Below are 21,975 nucleotides of genomic sequence, written 5' to 3'. Positions count from 1 at the left end.
TAGTCCTGCAGATGCTCAAATTAAATAAAAATAAAATAGAAAGTGGAACACATTGTAACCGGATACGATACCGGAGAATTAAGGGAGTGAAACCTCTTGATTTAAAAATGTACCATACGATGACAAACTGTACAGTCGTATGATGGCAGCAAAAACATGGCAGCGTGTTAATCAAATACTTTTCCATTTAATATCCCAAAACTATTTTCTTTCTAGACGTATAGAAATGCAGATGTAACGTAACTAGCGTTCACGAAAACGAACTCTTCGTGAACAGCTACAACTCAGGAAAAACGCGGCCGTGAACAATCTTGAGGTTTTACTCTTTGACATGTTCCTTGGTTGACGTTGCCAGGTTGGGCATATTCCAAAGTCCCATTTTGTTCCTGTCATTTTATGCTTTATTGAACTTTATAAACGATATCGGTATAAATCGTTCATTACTTAGAGATTCAGACGGTTTTTATTGAGTTGGACGGGTTTTATCTCATTTTCGAGATGGGAAATATCGCGCGAATCTGGCAACCCTGCTCGGCTTCGTTTCTGGACGCACGTTGTACGTTGCCTGTTGGAGGCGGGGTGACGGGCTGACGGCAGTGTGGAGTCTTCCTTCCTTCCTTCCTGTTGTGCACCATCTCCAAACGTTTAGTAAATAATCTGCAGATTCTGACACAGACAAATCTCCCACGGCGACACTGAGCCTCCGTCGTCTCTTTGCGCGCCCCCTGATTATGGCCGGCAGCACCACGCGCACGGTGTTTGACATATTCCAGAGTATGGAGTTCGGACCGACCGCGGGTTCGAGTCCCGCCACCGCACAGGTGAGGCTGTTAAAAGTTTAAATCAGATCAGTTAAACTAATAACGAACGGAGCTGCTGTAACTGGAGGTTTTAACTGACTGCGGGTCGTCGTGTCCCTGCGAGGCTCATGTGAAGTTCATTAACTGGAACTGGGAACACGTGACTTCACTGCGCCTGCACGCGAAAATGTTATTAATGTGCTTTTAAAACTCAGTGAGTCGGTTTGACTCCTCAATGTGGAGAAGACGGAAAACAAAATGAGCTAAAACAACAAAAAAACAGCTTTAAGATGTCTACTTTTCAAGATGATGGGATTTTCTGCCTCAATGTGGGGATTTTTTTATTATTTTTGAATAAATCAGTGTCGTTAATGCTCATTTTCTGTGTTTTTTGATGATGCTTTTCAATCTATTTCTTGGCCATTTTCCTCGATGTGTTTTTGTAATGAATATGAATTTTGCAGTCATGTTTTTACATCTTTTTTATGACTAATAGAAATTGTTTCTATTTTGTGGCTGATTTATATCTTTATGAATATTTGATGAGACTTTGTTCATGTATTTATTGACAGTTTAATACGTTGTAGTAGTTTGACTGTCATTGCATGTTTTTCTAGTCATTTTGAGTGTTTTGTTCATGTGGTAAACTTTGTGTCTTTGTATGGTGACTTTGAATTATTTGGCCATTTTTCTTTTTCTCTGTCTCTTTGTTTGATTTAAAGTTTGTTTTTATTTACTTAACACCTTCTTTTGTTATGTGTCAAGGTCTGTGGTCCTCGAGTGTCTTTTCTTCTTTTTTGTTGTGTGATTTCATAATTCATTACTTTTTAATATCTGTTGTGTGTCACTTTCAGGATCCAGTCGTCCTTGAATTCACGTGCATAGAACAACTCTTGTCGTTCAACGGAATGTCAGAAACACTTAATACTGACTTGATTCTACAAACACGGCAATCCAAATCGCAAATAATTGTATTTTTGTCTGAATAATTTCCCGCCTAAATTCAGCTTTTGCACATAGTTGTCCTGCATACGATTTAATTTAAAACCAAACAAAATTGACATTTTGTCCAAATATGAACTCGTTGCTGCTCTGCTGAAGAATTTTATAATTTTATATAAGAATTTTATAATTTCTCTCAGTACCAGTTGAAGCCTTTCAGTTGCTTTGTGGGAAATAAGAGTCTCACTCTCATAATGACGTCATTTTTTAAGTGAAACCACCACTTTTGCAGGGGTTTTTTTCCCGTGATTGAGACCTGAGCGATTCAGTTGATGGAGAAGTGGCGCTCTGCACTTTGGTCCTCGGCGGTAAATCGTTGACTCGCTCCTCTCGGCCTCGACATTTTTATATCGGTCAGTGTCCGAGAGAGGAGGCGTCTCCCCCCGGCCAATGAAAACCAGGGTTTGGACGCCGCTGCGTTTATATGGTCGATATTATTGAATCGTTCCTGTTCCTACGATCAGATTGTCCCGTTTTGAATAGATGTCCCGCCTCTTTATGGACACGAAACGAACGCAAGACTGGAGGTTTTGTGCGAAATCGAAACTTCAGCATAAACGAGACGATCCCAGAAATTATGGTTAGAAATTGCTGTGTTTCTCCCATCACCTCTCCAACCTTCGTCTCTGTGGCGTCATGGCGACAGAATAACAAGCAACAAGTAAATGACAGCCGGAGGTTCTTCAGTCGTGAAATTCAAGAAAACAATTTCATAAACTGTCTCAGTTTTACCTGGAAGATGTTTTTTTCTTTTTATGGAGAAAAGCTTAATCCTGTATTTGTCTTTGCTCTGTAGCAGCTCTTTTTTTCTCTTTTTTAAGTATTTACACATTTTTATTATATAAAAAAAATGTGAATAAAAAAATGTTTAATAACAATTTTTTTTATTTGACTTTTTTTTATTAACATTTTTTTTTTTTTTTATTAAAAAACATTTATTTGCTCTGTAGCAGGGATAATAACTTTTTTCTCTTTTTTTAAGTATTTACACATTTTTCTTATATAAAAAAAATGTGAATGAAAACATTTTTAATAATAATTTTTGAATTAGAATTTTTTTTTATTAACATTTTTTTATTTATTAAAAAACATTTATTTGCTCTGTGGCAGGGATAATAACTTTTTTCTCTTTTTTTAAGTATTTACACATTTTTCTTATATAAAAAAAGTGAATGAAAAAATGTTTAATATTAATTTTTTGAATTTGAATTTTTTTTTATTAACATTTTTTTTTTATTTATTAAAAAACATTTATTTGCTCTGTGGCAGGGATAATAACTTTTTTCTCTTTTTTTAAGTATTTACAAATTTTTCTTATATAAAAAAATGTGAATGAAAAAATGTTTAATAATAATTTTTTGAATTAGAATTTTTTTTTATTAACATTTTTTTTTTTTTATTAAAAAACATTTATTTGCTCTGTAGCAGGGATAATAACTTTTTTCTCTTTTTTTAAGTATTTACACATTTTTCTTATATAAAAAAAATGTGAATGAAAAAATTTTTAGTAATAATTTTTTGAATTTGAATTTTTTTAATTAAAATTTTTTTTTTATTTATTAAAAAACATTTATTTGCTCTGTAGCAGGGATAATAACTTTTTTCTCTTTTTTTAAGTATTTACACACATTTTTATTATATTAAAAAATGTATTTTATTAATTAAACATTTTTTTAATAAAAATATTTTTAGTTAAAAAAAATGTAAATAAAAACATTTTTTTTATGGGAAAACTTTTTATTAAACATTTTTTTAAATAAAAAAAAATGTGTCTTTATTTTGCTCCGTCAGGCTTGGCTGGAGCATCACTCTCGACGCCTCGGTTTCTTCATCGACGGCAAGCTGGTGCTTCCTGAGGACCGGCGGAGCGTCTCGCTGAGCGACGGTAAAGGTGAGCGCAGCTCCGCATTGATCGATCAGCCTGTTTAAACATTCACACCAGAAATCGGTGCAAAAAAAAAAAAAAAAGAACCCTAAAAAAAAAAAACGACGCGTTTTCACTTGAAACGTTGTCGTGTGAACGAGGCCGAAAGAGACGCTAGTGAACACTGTCAGGTCTCCACGTATTCTACAGGAGTTCGGAAGATAATGCCGGAATACACAATATATTACCGTGGAATACATGTATATATATATATATATATATATATTGCAAAAGACTAGCTGCACTGTAACGAATTATGAGTAAAGACGTAAATAAAAACAATAAAAAAAAACTACTTTCGGTAACGAAACAAAGAAACGACGCAAGAAATGTGTAAAAGGAAAACTGAATGAAACACTTAAAGCCGTCACACCCTCCGTGTCTGCAGGCGGCGAGGTCTGCCGGCTGGCGTGCGCCGAAGACGCCGACATCTCGCAGTGCGTCGCCTCCGCCGCCGCCGGCTTCCAGCGGTGGAGCGCCATGACCTGCCACCAGAGGGCCGACGTGCTGCTCAGGTAGAAAACGCGCCGAGCGTCTGGTTTTTTTTTTAGCGTCTTTTCTTTTCTTTTCTTTCCTTCCTCCCTTCTCACCTCCGCCTCTCCGCTCGCAGCGTGGCGAGCGTGCTCGGGCAGCACGCCCAGTGCGTGTCGGAGCTGTGCGACGTGTGCGAGGCGCCGGGCTCGCCCTCCGCCCTGGCCAGGCTGCTGCAGTGCTACGGCAGCTGGGCGCGGCTCCGGGACGCCCTCGCCGCCGGACGGACGCCCCATGGTCAGCGAACGCCACGCCGTCTCGCTCGCGAGGCCGGCGGCGTCCGTTGAACTCTTCTTCTTCTGGTTTCTCCAGGCGTGGTGGAGGTGGTGACCTCCGACGACTGCCCCCTCTACGCCCTCATGCTCAAAGTCTTACCAGCGCTGGCCATGGGTAAAGCAAAGGCTTTGTGTTTGTGTGTGTGTTTGTGTGTGTGTGTGTGTGTGTGTGTGAGGCCTTCACTGACATACGGTGAATATAAGTACTCAAGCTTTTAATTATAGATTTTTATCATGACAGCCTTCATGGATCGCACTGCACCATGTTAAATTACATTTTGGGACTATTGACCGCACCGGAATATAAGCCACACCCACCAAATTTAAGTTACATGATGAGTTACATGATGCACCTGAACGCATCACCAGCAGGATGCTTGTTAACCTTTAAAAAGCCAAGTTGTCCTCATCAAGGTTCAAAACATGTTAAAAAAAATATATGTATATTTTTTTTTTTTTAAGTAGTGGCTTATAAGCCAAACCCACCAAATTTATAAAAAAAAAAAATTCTGAGTTACGGGATGCACATGAACGCATCACCAGCTTTTAAAGCTTGTTAACCTTTAAAAAGCCAAGTTGTCCTCAGCAAGGTTCAAAACATGTAAAAAAAAAAATTAAAATTACAGCTTATAAGCCACACCCACCAAATTTAAAAAGGGGGGGGAATTCCTCGGAACATGCATCATATCATTTCAATAATCATTAAATATTGTGCTTCCTTTTATTCCAGAGGTGTGAAACTTCTTCTACTTCAGGGGCCACATACGGCGCCAAGCCAAATTAATCAATATTAGCTGGAATTTGATTATAAGAACCTGTCATTTCAACAATAATGCACCTCAGTTAATCATTATAACTTACAGACCACAGGGAGATTTTTTTTTATGTATTTGTTTAACCTTTATTTAACGAGGCAAACGTAGTTGGAACTCAAAAATATTGACAAGGTCATGTTATGATCAAATAACTTGTCAGAATGTGGAAATTATCTTTAATCTACAGTCAATTCTACATCTGTGTAATAATAAATGTGACTCGTGTGCGCCCCTGGTGGCCAAATATGTGTACTGCAGTCAATGTCATACTATCTCAACGCTTCAAACTTTGAGCTGAAAAAATTATTAATTTAAGTTAATGAAGAAATAACTGTGGGTTTTTTTTCTGATTGTATTAATTTATGTTGCAAATAAACTACATGTCAGTTGGTTGAGTTTTGTTTGAGGTTCCAATCCAACATGGCTTCCTCCCAGGTAACTCCGTGGTCGTGGTCCCCGGTCGGCGCTGCGGCCCCCCAACCCTGCTGCTGGCTCATCTTTTCACGGGGGCGGGGCTTCCCGACGGGGCGCTCAACGTCCTGACGGCCTGCGACGGGACGCTGGCGGCCAAAGTGGCCCAAACGCCCGACGTGGGCTACGTGGCGTACGGCGGCAACAAGCAGGTGGCTGAAACGTAGACGACGGCCCGAGGTGTGCCTGTATTAAAAAGCCTGACGTGTCCGTCTACCCCCCCCCCAGGACGGAGTGACGCTGTGCAAGTCCACCGCGGGGATGGGGGTCCCGGTGGCCGTGTCCCCCTGCGTCGGCGCCACCTGCCCCTTCATCGTCTTTGAGTCCGCGGACATTGACAGCGCCGTGGAAGAAGTTCTAGAGGCTGCCTTCAAGAAGAGGAGAGAGGTGATGGACACTAAAAATATATATATATATAAATCTATAGTTCCTCCAGGGATCGACTCTCCGGTGTGTTAACCTCCTGTCCCCGTGTGTGTGTGTGTGTGTGTGTTCCAGGTCCACTGGGTGTTGTGTGTGCAGGAGAGTGTGTACGACAGCGTTGTGGCTCGCCTCAGGCTGCGGATGTCCGGGATGAAGTGCGTCGCTCTGCTCAGCGAGGCTGAAGGTGGGCGGGTGGCGGCTGCAGTACAGGAGGCTCAGCAGCAGGGGGCCACGGTGAGCAGCAATCAACAACCTGCTGCAAAAACAACCTGTGTTTATTGTTTTGTTTGTTTAAATGGCTTTTCCAGCAAGAACAATACAGCAAAAATAGTTATTTCAGCACTTTTAGTCGATTTTTAGATTCTTGTGATTGAGTTTCTCTCAATTCCAAACCGTTAGCTTGCACACTAATGAAGTAGTGAGACCCAGGCTTTTTTTTTTATATTTTAATTTAGATGTTTGCATGTTCTTCCTGTGCATGCTTGTGTTTCTCCCGGGTTCTAATTTCCCCTTGATGCCCTAATTTCATCTTAAGTTGAGCCGGGCTGGAAACATGCTGCCATATTAACCTATAAATTATTAATTTTAATAAGTTTCTTTACTGTGGTGAAGAGTATATGCGATGAAAATGTCTATAGTTTCACAGAAACCAAACACTTGCTACTGGAAATGACGACTAAACATAAAACGCTGTGCGGAGACTTAAGCGGGCCGCCCCCCCCCTCTGCTCTCAGCTGGTTCAGCCCTCTCCCGCCTCTTATCCCGGGGCCCAGTACCCCCCCACTGTGCTCTGCGGTGCGGCCCCCTCCTCGTCGTGTGTGGTCAGCCCCTCCCCTGGACCGCTGCTGCCCCTCATGACCTTCAGGAGCAACTCGGAGGCGGTGACCCTGGGTGAGAACGACGCCACTTCCTGTTGAATCAAAACAAGTCTCTCGCCGTTTTGTCTGTCGGGACGTTGACCGTTACTTTTCTGCAACGGTTCTCCTAAAATTAAACAATTGAAGACGCTCTCGTAAAATCAAAGTCTTCGTTTCTATGAACTGTGCATCGTCAGGTGTGCGTCCTTCTGCCGTATTTATTTCCAACGGCGTTTCTTCTTAAGCGAAATGGACGTAATCATGCTGGGTAATGGTGTGGTTGCTGGTGCTCGTCTCTGCAGGGAACCACAGCCCGCACGGCCAGGCGGCGTCCGTCTGGACCGAAGATCTGACTCTGGCTCTGGAGACGGCGAAGAGGTACAAACCACACCGGAGTAGGGCTGCAACTAACGACTATTTTAATAGTCGACTAGTCACCGACTATTGAAACGACTAGTCGACTAATCGGATAATTATTAATTTTTTCTTAAATTTAGCATGAGGTTGCTTTAATTATGTGGCAAATGATAATAAACACAAGAAAGGTGGGTACTTCAATGAAAAATGCATCTTTTATTCAACTTTGCTGCTGATAGGCCATAAATCCAAAAATAAATAAACCTCTGTCCAAGCACAGGCAAATGTGTTTTATAAAAAAAATTAATTAAAATCAAGTAAACATTTCTTTCCTGTAAACCAAGGGCACATTAGCAGCAGTGAAACGTTAAATAAAAAAAATATAAAGTGCATTTTGTGAAGTGCATTCAGTTGTAAAAGAACTTTACAATTCTCAACAGTCTGAAATCTTAACGCTTTTAACAACGGACATTTGTCTGCTTTGCAAACCTTGCAAGTCATCTTTCTGTTCGCCGTATCCAAGCTAAAATGCTCCCAAACGTTTGAAGTTCTCGTGCTGCTGCGTTGGACGCCGCCATTATTTCTGTGTGCGTCATACCGCGCGTCAGAGACGCTATTGACGCTATGTGCGACTCGGCAGAGATCGTACTGAAGTGAGACGCCTCACTCTGTTGGAAAAAAACCCGTCTAGCGACGAATGTCGACAATGGAATTCATTGTCGACAATTTCTATTATCGATTTTTGTCGACAACTTAAATCATTTCCTGTCCCGTACGTCACTTTTTCTTTAACATCACATTATTCTCGTCGCGCATAAACTTTCAGATTAGAGACCACTTGTCTTGTTGTTTGCCGCCTCGTAACCAGGTCACTACTGAAGATGACAGCCAGTTCTCTACTGTATCGCTGGTAACATAAATGTTAAATAGAGTAAATTAATTGATTTTTATTGCTGATATATTGAAGCGTTTTATGTCGTTTTAGCACTTTGAGATTTACCAGTATAAAGTGCAATGTTATTATTATTAAGATTTCATGCAACTCTGATATTGATCCATTCGTTTTTGAGACGCATTCACTTAAAAAAGACTTTTACAAAGCCTCTCCAGTACAAACAGACCTGCTCACGGTGCTTTCATAGTCTGATTGAATCTACTTTGTGAGTGAATGTATTGCGACGGGTCGGATGAAGAAAGATAAAACGTCTTCATGTGTTTGAAGCTCAGGTTATTATCCTTCTGCCATATTTCGGGTTTCACCTTATGAGCCCTCGTGTTGCACTTTGTCTACGTCTGTGGCTGCTCCCAGCATATTTGTCTTAAATCCCACGTATATTGCCGTTTTATTTGCAACTGCAAACACACTGACCTCCCGGTTTCCTCTTCCTCCCCGCAGCCTGTCGGTCGGCGTCGTCTGGGTGAATTCCCACAGCGTGTTCGACCCCTGCCTGCCCGTCTGCGGCCACAAAGACAGCGGCACCTGCACCGACGGAGGGCAGGAGGTGAGTTTTTCCTCCTACGTCAGGTGGCAGCGCCTCACGTTTGAGGTGTTTTTATCCCCCACCGTGGCCGATAGGCCCCGAAGGGGGAACTTGAAACAGTCTCTGTACGTCCGTACGTCCGTGTGTTCGAACGTTTCTACCTATATCTCGGCAACCCCTGGGCCCACAGTGACCAAACTTCACATGTGGATACATCTCAGAGGGGGAAGGGATACTATGGTGACCTTGACCTAATTTGCATACTAAGTAGGTCACAGGGTCACGAAGTGCTTAAAAACACATTTTGGGCTCTGGAGGCCTAGGTTTTTGAGCTAGGGCTCTGAAATTTTATACACACATGATACACACTCCAGGGATACCCTCCAGTACACCAAGTGACCTGACCTTGACCTTGAAGATTGGTAGGGTCTGAAGTTTGCTCGTCATGGTTGCACAATACATGTATTTTCATATAAACATTTCTCCTCATTTCTCAGCAGTTCCTGGGCCCACAGTCACCAAACTTCACACATGGACACTCCACCTGGGGAGAAGGGGCACCATGGTGACCATGACCTCATTTGCATATCAGGTCACAGGGTCACTAAGTGCATAAAAACACCTTTTGGGCTCTGGAGACGTATTTTGACATAGCTTATGAAGAAGACCTTTCAGATTCTACATAATGATCTACTAGGACCCATGGAACACCCTCTAGTGTACCAAGTGTGCTGCCTTAGAGCTGCTTTGTGAGAAAATATAAATCCCTCCGGCGGGGGATTAGCCGAGCAACGGCCTTCTTGTTTAAAAACAAAACAAGCAGTTTTTTTGGGGAAAACACTGTTTTACTCATCTCTCTGTCGTCTGCCAGGGTCTGTACCAGTATCTACGCCCCTCCTCCTCCTCCTCCTCCGCCCCTCTTCCTCGCTCCTCCCCGCTCCCTATGGACTACTCGGCATTTGGAACTGAAACGGCTCCACCTGTCATTCCCGCAGATTTAAGCAGGTATTATTAAACTAGCTGTGTTTTTATTAAAGCGCTAACGCAAGGGCAGCGCCACGACACTGTGCTCCACGTCTCCCCAGCGCTCCTCCGTCCTACCTCCAGTTCGTCGGCGGCAAGACGTGCAAGTCGGTGTCGGGCGGCAGCGTGGCGGTTCGCCCACCAGGGGGCGGCGGCATGTTGGGTTATTGTCCAGACGGCGGGCGCAAAGACGTCCGCAACGCCGTGGAGGCGGCCATCAAAGTCCAGCCGGGGTGAGAGCTTGTCTGATGGTCGATCCTTACTGGTTCAAAATGTCATTTAATTTTCCCCCCCGTCGACTCGAGGATCCTCTTTAATGCAGTTTTAAACCGTACTCTTGATTCTGCTGTGCGAAACACACTTAGAACTTTCTTAACCATCATAGTTGCAGTACGGCTTCCGCACTGAACTGGAATAATCTATAGATTTCCGAGGAATGTTGCATTCGCACTCTGCACGTCAGCATATCTGTCCGGTCACACGCGTCACGTGTCCTGAAGTCACATTTCACTTGATTGTTTCACTCGTACATCAGACCTGCCTTTGGCTTTCCAAATATTTGCTGCGCGAGAACGAAAAGCAGCTTCTGCCGTTTTTATTTTTACTCAGGGGGGATACATTTGCACGATTGATCCAGACATGTTGAGGCGTGGAAGGTCAAAGGTTTCAGCAAAGACCTGAGAACTGCAGTGGTTTGGTTCAAGATTTATACGCCTCTGGTTCATTTAGCACAGTTTAAAGCCATTAAGAAGTGAACCTCGACCTCCATAAACTGGTTTATTTAGGCGCTCGCACTGTCACAAGCACATCTACGTGGTGCGTTGTTTCACAACCTGGCTGGTGATAAACACACGGCGCTGACTAAAGTTCAACTCGACAAACAGGCAGAGTCCTGCAGGGCATGAAAACAAACTGGAGTTGAATTACACTGAAATCCAGATTGTTGTCTTTTCACCGTCTACAAACTGAACGTTCTATTTCTTTATTTGGACTTTGAGGTTACTCCATTTAAAGGTTTTCATTGGGCGCTTTAACACCCGCTGCATTTGTATGGAGGGAAAAGTCGAACTCCATCTTCTATACTGCTTTATTCAATGGGAGCAGCCTTTTCAAAAAGTGTCCCTGCCAAGCTTCTGCCTCCTGCTCAGAGTGCGAAACAAGGTTAGAAGTTAACTTTTAAACCAAAACAATTTTTTTTATATAAGAAAAATGTGTGTAAATACTTTTTAAAAAAAAAAAGAAAAGAAAAGACAAAGAGCAAAGACAAATACAGGTTAACTTCTCGTTGTGTTTCACATACAACTCCGAACCTGGTTCAAAAGTTAACTTTTTTTTTTTTTTTAAGGTAGTGCAAATAAACAATACAAAACAGTAAACAATTCCTTTTTTTTTCTTTTTTTTTTTTCCCTTCTTAAAAAAAAAGAAGAAATGTTTAAATACATTAGTCATTCCAATGTGCTTTTATAGAGAAAATAGAAAAGCAGTGAACAGTAAAGAACAGTAAACAATTCCAAAGATGTGAGAAAATGAACAATACATTCAATACATTCTATATACAAAAGAAAGACAAACAAGTGCTACCTCAAATACTATTTGCATAATGTGTGTGCGCGTGTTTATATATGAAATGCTAAGTATAAATGCGTTATGTTTATGGAGGAAACAGGCGAAAGGAAATAGTTTCACAAGAGTGAACTTCTAATGTTTCCCCGGCTCCAGCTGGATGAAAAAGACCCCGTCTGCACGCGCTCAGTCGCTCCACTCTCTGGCCAAGGGGCTCAAGGCCAAGTGTGGGGACGTGGCCTCGTCCGTCCGTGTCCAGACCGGCGTCTCGGCGGAGGACGCCGCCGCGGAGGTGGAGCTCAGCGTGGCCAGGCTCAAAGTTTGGGCCGCGTACTGTGACACGGTGCGGGGAGGCTCTCTGGTGAGTGGCGCTGGAAACGACACGACTGGCCGTGTCTCTGTGGACGTATAAACCTAACCTCCTCCCCCCCGCCCCGGTGGGCTTCCCCTCCTTCAGCCCATGCCGAAGTCCGGCTCCGCCCACTCTTACCCCGAAGCCCTGGGGGTCGTCGGGGTCGTCCTGCCCGACGAGCCTTCCCTCCTCTCCATGGTGTCTCTTCTCGGGGCGGCCGTCGTCGCGGGCAACGCCGTCGTCATGGTGCCCAGCGAGAAGCACCCGCTGCCCGTCCTCTCCTTCGTCCAGGTGAGGAAGAAAGCCGGCGACGGTCGGGGAACGCCGGGGCGGCAGGTCCACCGCTATTTTCCAACTGCCATGAGATTAAACCGGCCCGAGCAACAACAGAGCAAAAAGCAAAACAATCGCAACAAAAGCAAAAACAAAAGGACACAAAACAAAGAAGAAGAAAAAAACATGATTTTGATCATTGAAAGAACAAATAGCAGAAAATAAGAAAAATCAGCAGCAAATCTCATCCAGATCATTTTCTACTTCATTTCTTACGGTGGCCCTGAAGTGCAAAACACAACAACAAATCACTAAACACAACAACAAATGAAAAAACACAACACAAATTCAAAAACACAACAACAAATTCAAAAACACAACTCAAATGAAAAAACACAACAACAAATGTGTTTTTCATTTTGTTGTTGTGTTTTTTCCATTTGTGTTGTGTTTTTGAATTTGCAGTTGTGTTTTTGAATTTGTGTTGTGTTTTTCAATTTGTTGTTGTGTTTTTTCATTTGTGTTGTGTTTTTCAATTTGCAGTTGTGTTTTTGAATTTGCAGTTGTGTTTTTCAATTTGTTGTTGTGTTTAGTGATTTGTTGTTGTGGTTTGCACTTCAGGGCCACCGTAGTTTCTCCCTCGTGATGAACACGATTTTTTTTGGTATTTTTTTTATTTAATCTTTAAGGAACGTCTTCCTCCTCCCTCTCAGGTGCTCCAGGCTTCAGACCTTCCTGCAGGTTTGGTAAACGTCATAACAGGAAGTCGCGACCAGCTGACGGCGGCTCTGGCCAATCACAGCGTGATCAAGGCCGTGTGGTACTGGGGCAGCGCCGAGGTGAGGCGGCAAATAAACACAAGCGGATACGCAGGTTTTAGTGAATCACAACACATTATAAAACTGCTCATCAAGACTCAAGGGGAAATGTTGAGTTATTATATTCATTAATTAAAGAATGTCTGATATCACAACATCCTTTTTGATATTATTGTTAAATATTTGTTAATATTTTTGACAGGATTTAAACTTCTGATTCATTCATGTGAAAACTTGCAAGGAAACTCCAAATGACTCTAAACTAAAGTTAGAGTAACATCTGCACAATTTTTTTTATTTTTTAATATATAATCTATATGGTAAAATGAATTAATTGTTACATAATTATTGTCACTATCGGATTGAAAGCTGTTTTCCCAATATGATCTCAGCAAAAATGAAAATTTCGACAACGTTAACACTGTTTCTATCGTTGGAACCCAGAAAACTTAAAAAATGTGCATTTTTCTTCTGCTCACCTTTATTTATTTACCATTTATTATACAAAGCTTCAGTTCCATTTCACTGCCGACCGAGCAAACGGGTAGGAAAAGATGGTGCCTAAATCCTACAACATCTATGAATCTAATCAGAATTGAATTGTCCTCGTAACGTTTAATATTTGGATTTGATTCGATTTCCAAATGAATGTGTACTAAAATACTTATATAAAAAGTTTAGCGTCTTGCCCACTGCTGCTGTGACGTTCTGCTGCAGGGCTGCCAGTACCTGCAGAACACCTGCACCAGCCCGCTGAAGACCCTGAAGCTCTCCTGCCAGACGGAGGGGCAGGACTGGACCGGGTCCGACCCCGGCCTGCTGGAGGATCTGTGGCGGGACGCCGTCCAGTGGAAGAGTGTTTGGATTCCCACCGCCTAGGAGGACGGGAGGAGGGAGAACGGAAGAGGAGGCGGAGCTCAGACATCCTCGGTACTAACATCAGTGTTCGACCATTAAATGTTGGTTATTAACATTTCACTGCAACTGCAGCCGTAAATTAAGGGACTAATAAAGGAAAACAAAACAACAAGCGAGTGAACGGGTTTAAAAAAAATTGTGTGAGAAGGATATGGAAATGGAAAGAAATCCGCGCAGTCAGAACGATAACTAACAAGTATGAACGCAAAACCACGACGTATTTGACGCGCTTGTAATGGAGAAGCCGGTGTTGACGGCGGCGCCCCGGCAGGAAGAATGCAGGAAAACATCTCGTCAGCCTTCACATCGCAAACTGCGAGTCCATCTGTTGTGATGGACGTCTCCTTTTTGCAGGGATAACAACAGGCTGGAACTGCTGCCGTCAACGAGTCCGTAGACCACCAGACAAAGTTCCCTTTTTCTTTTCTTTCCTTCCGCAAATTCCTTGTCGCTTGTCCGTTAAGAGTCTGAAATGCCTCCGCGATGACGTCTTTATATCGTGCTCACGTAGTTCTGATGGCCAAAGATGAACCTCATAAATCCAGCTACCCTTTAAAAACTCATAACTCTTCTTTTTTTTTTTTTTTTGTCAAGAGATCTTGTAACAGCAGTTTTAATTACAAGACCAACTCATGTTCTACCTCCGTTTTCCAGCCAAGTGGAGCTGGAGAGGCTTCAATGTTTTAGTCTTTATTCTGTGTTATTGATTCTACACCAGGGGTGTCAAACATGAGGCCCGGGGGCCAGAAGCGGCCCTCCAGAGGATCTGATCGGCCCGCCATTGATTTTTTTTTTTTTTTTTTTAAGTATAAAAATGAAAACTGACAGAGGCTGATCTAAAAACACTCGATTGGCAAAAATGACATTTAAAACCGCCCCTGGTCAGAATTTGACCCCCGACATTAATGCGTCTGTGGAGGTCACATGACGCAACGCCTTTCACAATAAAACAACGAGTCCAACTTATGTGAAGTGATGCTTTAGACGCGTAAACTCAAAACAATTTCCAGATGATGACAAATTGTTTTAATCCTGAATTAAAAATACGATACCAGATACAGCTGATAGGGATTTTTTTGCAAATATAATATCTGATTAACTTTAATATGTATATTTCAGAATAGACTGGTGAATTCTTGCAGTTACAAAAGGATCAAAAGAAGGAAAGACTTTGACATTTGTCCATATCTGCAGTTTAACATGTGATGTTTGCCTTGTTGGGCCTCCAGAGGTCAGAGGTCAGATCAGGTTGATGTGGCTCCTCGACTGGAATCACTTTGACCCCCCCCCCCCCCCCCCCCCCCCGGTCTCCACGGTGCCGAAAACCGTCCCGATACACGAGACCTCTTGCGTGCTAAACGAGAAGTGAAACGCCAGTTTTACCACGTCTCAACGATTTCTTGTTTCCGTTGGTTGTGGGAAGAAGGTGGTGCAGGACTCCCTGCCCAGGGTGGAGTCACAAAACAACATGTTGAGTGAACGCGTACGGTTCTGCAAGACCAGGAGGGATTATTCCACATCGCCGGCCTTAAAGTTCATCATGCGTCGGATGCAAATACACGAATGTACCGTCTGTCTTTCTTCCTGCACAATAAATACTGTGACTTGTAGACATTGAAGGTTAAACATTCCCTGTGAGACTTGTTTTCTCCGTCCAAGTTGTCGTCTTGAAGGAAACTTTCCCACAGACTTGTGCTTCGTCTACAACGCCTTGATTAAAAAGATCATTTGAGACGTGTTTCATCGTTTGGTGAATTTACTTATCCATTTTTTCATGTTCCAGATTTAAAAAAAAGACAAAAAAACCCCAAGATGCAATAAACAAGAAGGCCGTTGCTCGGCTAATCCCCCGCCGGGACAGTAGAGGGTGTTCCATGGGTCCTAGTAGATAATTATGTAGAATCTGAAAGGTCTTCTTCATAAGCTATGTCAAAATACGTCTCCAGAGCCCAAAAGGTGTTTTGATGCACTTAGTGACCCTGTGACCTGATATGCAAATTAGGTCATGGTCACCATGGTGCCCCTTCTCCCCAGGTGGAGTGTCCATGTGTGAAGTTTGGTGACTGTGGGCCCAGGAACTGCTGAGAAATGAGGAGAAATGTTTATATGAAAATACATGTATTGTGCAACCATGACGAGCAAACTTCAGACCCTACCAATCTTCAAGGTCAAGGTCAGGTCACTTGGTGTACTGGAGGTTATCCCTGGAGTGTGTATCGTGTGTGTATAAAATTTCAGAGCCCTAGCTCAAAAACCTAGGCCTCCAGAGCCCAAAATGGGTTTTTAAGCACTTCGTGACCCTGTGACCTACTTAATATGCAAATTAGGTCAATAGTACCATAGTATCCCTTGCCCCTCTGAGATGTATCCACATGTGAAGTTTGGTCACTGTGGGCCCAGGGGTTGCGGAGATATAGGTAGAAACGTTTGAACGGACGGACGGACGGAGACTGTTTCAAGATCCCCCTTCGGGTCCTATCAGCCACGGCGGGGGATAATAAACGCCAACTCTCTGCTTTATACAATAAATCAGTCCCAACTGCCTCCACTCGTTACTTCTGGCAAACGCTGGAACTCGGTGAGACGATCAACAGACGCTGGACAAACAGTTTTCTGTTACTCGTGTCCAGTTTTGCTTCCTTTTTTTTTTCCCTCACCCACCCACACTTTTCTCCTTCCTTCTCCTCCAACTGGTTTCAGCCAGCAGCGCGCGGCGAGAAACCTTCCAGTCAGATGTCTGTGGTCACGAGACTCCCGCCGGTTTCTGCTGAGTCACAGCAGCAACTGCCGAGTCACGGTGGTGTTGCAACACCGCCCTGTGCTCTGGAGAGGAGACGGGCGGCGGCGCGTGACGAAGCACAAAAAACGGCAATTCTGCCTCGGCGTGAACAAAACTCGGCTTTAACTGCTCACGGGTGTATTGTTGTGTTTGTCGACTCATCGTGCAGATGTGCTTTGTCACTTGTTTAGGATTTCACCGAAGAGGCTCCCCAGCGACGTATGATTCAGACAAATCAGCCTTTTTTTTTTTTTTTTTATCCTCCCTTCTCCGGGACAGGTCAGCGTCACAAATACGAGCAGACCGACGGCACGGCTTCCAAACGGTAGTTAGAATAAGAGCAATGTTAAAGACGACTGTGTGCCGTGGCGCTTGCTGAGTTAAGTGTGTTTCTAAACCTCCCATTATCTCACAGACGATGGTCATTATCAGAGCATTTAGAGTATTTAGGGCTGTGAAACACCTGATGCTTGGCACTTTTATGTGACCGACCGTCTTTTATACCGCTTTATCCAGTGCAAGGTTTGTCAGCTCATGAGTCCATCGCAGGTCAAACACACTCACACACGCATTCATGCAATTTAAAGTCACCATTAACATCAAAGTTGTGGTTTTGAGTGAGAAAACACACATGCGCAGGGAGAACTTGCAAACTTCAAGCAGAAAGGCCTGGAAACTAAGACCTCATCGCCATGGGAACGAGGGCAATCCCTACGACGACGTTGCGCAATCCCGTCTGCTTTATCCTCTCGTATTAAATAACATTTGCGCTCAATTTTGTGCCACATTGTATGATTGTGTCCTGAAATGAGCCGTTGTGAAATTCGTTCTTCTGCAATGAGGCGTTTTGAAGCACCTTTGTGGATAAAGAGAATTATCTCTTGGTCTCACTGTGTCTGAACTACAAAGACTTTAGCATCGAGCAACACTGCTGTGGTGTTGAGTAATGCAAATAAAAGCCGTATCAGTCGTGAGTCACTCAGTGTCACATGGTGCTGTTAAGGTAAAAATAAGACCAGTTTACAGAGGCTATATGCCGTTAACAGCATTATAACCTCAATGTGTCGGAAATATTCCTGTTATTTTGGTATATTTTGATTGTTGAGACTTTTTGTTGCTGTGTTTTATTTTTAAATGTACCTTACTTATTCTGTCATGTTTATTTCATATTCTGTTACGAATTTGCTCTGTATAATCCTCTTATTTGTCTTGCACCTTCAATACTGTTTAATGTTACAATTATTGTTGTTTTTTTCTATTTTATCAAAGACTATTTTAAACTAAAACATAGCACTAGTCGTTTTACAGCACTATGCAGTACACACAGAGAAACTTTTGCAATCCACAGTGTACATATTATTGCTGTATGCAAGTCAAGTCCTTTATTTGTCACACACAACAATTATACATAGTAAAATAGGCAGTAAAATGCTTTGAGTGCATGTTCTGCCCCGAAACCTCCGTGTTTTTCTTTCATAAGATAAAAGAATGATAAATAAATAAATTATAATTTAGAACACAAAAAGAGAATAGCACACTATATTAGCATATTGATAATAAATGATATTAAGGTACATGAAAGATAAAAGATAGATAAATAAAGGTAGGCCAGTGTTAATTCAAGTGCACACGATATACAAACCAAATTATTGAGTCTCTGTACTGGATAATTACTAGAAAAGCAATATAAGATACGCAGACATATTTGAAATTGTTAATCTCAATAGCCCATCTATGTGATTGTTAAAAAAAAAAAAAAAACTTTAATCATGACTGTCATTTTTTATGTATCATAAGTAAATATTTGCCATTTTTAATCTAATAAATGAGCTGCAACTCTTTAAAAATAAAAATCAATAAATTATGACTTTATCTTCGATCTAATTTTTCTATAGATTTGTACATGATTTAACCAAATACTTATGGTAACATAAGTATTTGTTTAACAATTTGTTTTCGGGTTTGTTTGTTTTTGAATGTATGTATGTAGGTATTTTAAAATTGCAGAGCAGTTACTTGAGCTTGATCGTGCCTTTGCTACATCAGTTTGAGAATAACTGTGGATTAGGCCGCTGTGAGAATAATTTGGGACATAATATTCTCAGATTTATAGATCATCTTATTATTTATGGCTGTTAAATGTTCCAGCATTGCCAGTTTAGATTTATGAGGAGTTATTTGGGAATATAACTCAGTTCAGAGATTATTAAAAGTGCTTCGTCATTGCAGGAGGATGGCAGTCAGCAGATTATTTCCACATTGACTGAGGAACAATAATCATTGATGTCAATGATCTCCAGGAAAGAAGAAAAAAAAAAAACACTGACACTCCAGCTCAATCTGACGTCGACGTCACTGCCCGAGCTCGCTGATTGGCTGAAACGTGCGTAGTGACGTCGGCGCCCCGTCGCGAGGTCTTCCTGGGAGTATAAATAGAGGCAGCCCCGCGCTTCCATTTCACACCAGGGGAAGAAAACCTCCAGGAGTTCTTGCTTCAACAGTGTTTGAACGGAACTTCTTTTCCTTCGTCCTTCACCTCATCCGCTCGAAGCTTCGTCTACATTCCGGACTCGACACCAAATCCTCCTCTACTTGAACGCTGCTGTGATAAAGTCGACGTGAAGCTTTATTATATATTTTTTTTTTCTACCGTCTTTGTTAAGAAAAACAACCGGCCAAAATGGAGTCTCAAGTGCGTCAGAACTACCACCGCGACTGCGAGGCCGCCATCAACCGGATGGTGAACATGGAGATGTTTGCCTCCTACACCTACACCTCCATGGTGAGTACGACGCCTCAGATGCTATGTTTATCTAATCTTTAGCAGTACATCAGTAGAACACTGCATTTCTTGGCGCTTCATTGCCGAGCACCATACACGGGGAGTGTCTCGTTCCCCCTAATCTCGCTGGTCACAATATGCTGAGTCATGCTTAGGTTAGCTTTTTCTGAGAAACCATTTGACACAGAAGCAGCTTTCAGTCATGACTCATGTCACTGACCACTGGCTGGCAGCATAACAACCGTTTGTCACGGTGTGTGTTTTCTTCACCCGGCCATGTAATGATGGGTGTTGTGTCCTAATCACTGCCTTTGTCCCCCCCCCCCTCCCCTCCAGGCCTTCTACTTCTCCCGTGACGATGTGGCCCTCCCAGGCTTCTCCCATTTCTTCCAGGAGAATAGCGAGGAAGAGCGTGAGCACGCTCAGAAGCTTCTGTCCTTCCAGAACAAGAGGGGCGGGCGCATCTTCCTCCAGGATGTCAAGGTTCGAACAAGTGATGGGGTCACCACTCTGTCTCTGAGACATGAACTGGGATTTGGAAGGCGGTGACTCAAACCTTGTTTCCTTGCAGAAACCCGAGCGTGACGAGTGGGGCAGCGGCCTGGAGGCCATGCAGTGTGCCCTTCAGCTGGAGAAGAACGTCAACCAGGCTCTGCTGGACCTGCACAAGCTGGCTTCTGACCACACAGACCCACATGTAAGTTCTGTTAACTTTTATTTTTAATTTCCTACAGAAAACTTGTGGAGCTCCAAATGTGCAGCTACTAATGCCCCCCCCCCGTTCCCTCTTCAGCTGTGCGACTTCCTGGAGAGCCACTACCTGACCGAGCAGGTGGAGTCCATCAAGAAGTTGGGTGACTACATCACCAACCTCACCCGCATGGATGCCCACAACAACAAGATGGCGGAGTATCTGTTTGACAAGCACACCCTGGAAAGCAAGAGCTAAGAAGCATCGGCACGGTCCCGGAGAGAAACCTCCTCCGGGTTCAAGCCAAATGACACCAGCTGCACGTTAACTAGTCATGTGATTCTTGCCTAACCCATAAAGCTGTCGTCTGCAGTGGTAACTCTTTTGAAATGTCAACCTTGCAGGATCAGTTTACCAATGGAACTGCTTGTGTGGCATTTTCAAATGGTTGGAGGCCATGTCTGATGTCTTTAATCTGAATAAAACCTTTTTTTGAGCTGGATATTTGGTCTGTCTGGATCTATTATGAAATGAACTGTGCTTCAAATTACGTGGCAGCGTTTTGAGTACAGTTTATGCAGCACTTGTGAAACATATTCAATGCATCAGCAGATGCTCAGACAGGGTTTAAATTTGCTTGATCCCCAATTGAGCAAACGCTGATCTTGAGATGGGTTCAAGCATACGTTTGAGATGAAGCAGCAAAGCACGGATTACTTGAGCTTTTTTGTTTAATGTCACATTGACGAACACTGCTGTTGCACCTTGGTGCAAAGCTCACATCTTTAGAAATCCACACTACTGCAAAAAAAAAAATCACAAGTGTCTCTTTTGCATTCAAAATGGTGTGTGTGTGGGCAATCCTGATCCTCGAGGGCCACAGGCCTGTTTTCAATGTGTCATCAACACAGCTGATGGCAATTAGTGGCTCATTATCAAGCTTTCTGCAGAGCCTCATGATTCAGGTGTGTTTGAGCAGGGAATTTTAAAATATGCAGGGCCGTGGCCCTCGAGGACCAGGTTTGCCCACCCCCGGCACCCTCTGCAGAAGTTTAGATGGTACAGGTTAGCCGAATACATACTGATAAAATGGAAATGCCACAAGCAACTTACTTTTTATACTAGTGAACTGCTGTGATTGTTTTCTGTGGCTTGGACTAAACTGGAGATATTTAGAAGTGACTTCATCGCCACCTGCAGGAGAGGTGTGAAACTTTTTTTAAATTTAAATATTCTTTTCAATACAACGCATGAAAGGTACAACATGTGAATATAAATTTAGACCCAAATGCTAAATTCAGAATGTGAGGGTATTACATTCACAGCTGGCTGCAAAAAGTATGAATGAATACATAAAACGACATTCAGCAGGGAGTTGAGCTAAACAAGTTCGACCAGTGTTTGGAATTATTAGAGAATATGTGAAAGGTCACCAGCGGCTTCTTTTTTCTGACAGATATTCAATCCATTTAGTCTATATTGCAATGTAAGCATATTTTCTTAATCTCAGGAGGAAGGCTCGTCTTTCAATCTCATTAACCTCTTTGATGATTTCAGTCCAGTTATGCACTGAGTGGCAATGGAGTTGTTTTTAACCATTCGTGAGAAATAGTTTCTTTGCGGCTATTGTTGACATTTTTCAGGATTTGTGTCATTTTCTGTTGTTTCTTGTTTTAGATCACCTAAATAAAGTGATTTTAATGTCAGTAGTGTTGTCTTTTTGTCCAAGAATATGTTTCACGATCTTCCAGCAGCTGCTTTCTCAAAATATCTCCATCTTGGGGCGAGTGAATCAGTTTAACTTGTTACGTAACATGTAAACACGTCAATTCACCACAGC

General features: G+C 42.7%; 2 protein-coding genes across 2 annotated transcripts; both read left to right on the top strand.

Moving 5' to 3' along the window:
- The first annotated feature begins 641 nt into the window (after positions 1–641).
- On the top strand, positions 642–15,606 carry aldh16a1 (aldehyde dehydrogenase 16 family, member A1). Its single transcript, XM_080512113.1, has 17 exons — positions 642–821; positions 3,594–3,693; positions 4,115–4,241; positions 4,337–4,494; positions 4,570–4,647; positions 5,783–5,970; positions 6,047–6,205; positions 6,317–6,475; positions 6,976–7,132; positions 7,401–7,476; positions 8,852–8,957; positions 9,808–9,941; positions 10,022–10,192; positions 11,679–11,883; positions 11,980–12,165; positions 12,861–12,986; positions 13,683–15,606. The coding sequence occupies exons 1-17, from the start codon at positions 732–734 to the stop codon at positions 13,842–13,844; spliced, it is 2,382 nt and encodes a 793-aa protein (XP_080368239.1). The 5' UTR covers positions 642–731; the 3' UTR covers positions 13,845–15,606.
- A 3,525-nt stretch (positions 15,607–19,131) lies between these two features.
- On the top strand, positions 19,132–20,637 carry LOC308141902 (ferritin, middle subunit). The gene is made up of 4 exons (XM_080512154.1): positions 19,132–19,444; positions 19,781–19,927; positions 20,016–20,141; positions 20,238–20,637. The coding sequence occupies exons 1-4, from the start codon at positions 19,343–19,345 to the stop codon at positions 20,391–20,393; spliced, it is 531 nt and encodes a 176-aa protein (XP_080368280.1). The 5' UTR covers positions 19,132–19,342; the 3' UTR covers positions 20,394–20,637.
- The last annotated feature ends 1,338 nt before the right edge of the window (positions 20,638–21,975 follow it).

The sequence above is a fragment of the Blennius ocellaris genome (genome assembly GCF_963422515.1).
Source record: "Blennius ocellaris genome assembly, chromosome: 16".
NCBI lineage: Eukaryota > Metazoa > Chordata > Actinopteri > Blenniiformes > Blenniidae > Blennius > Blennius ocellaris.
The sequence above is the reverse complement of the archived record's forward strand: the minus strand, read 5'-3'. Positions and strand labels throughout refer to the sequence as shown.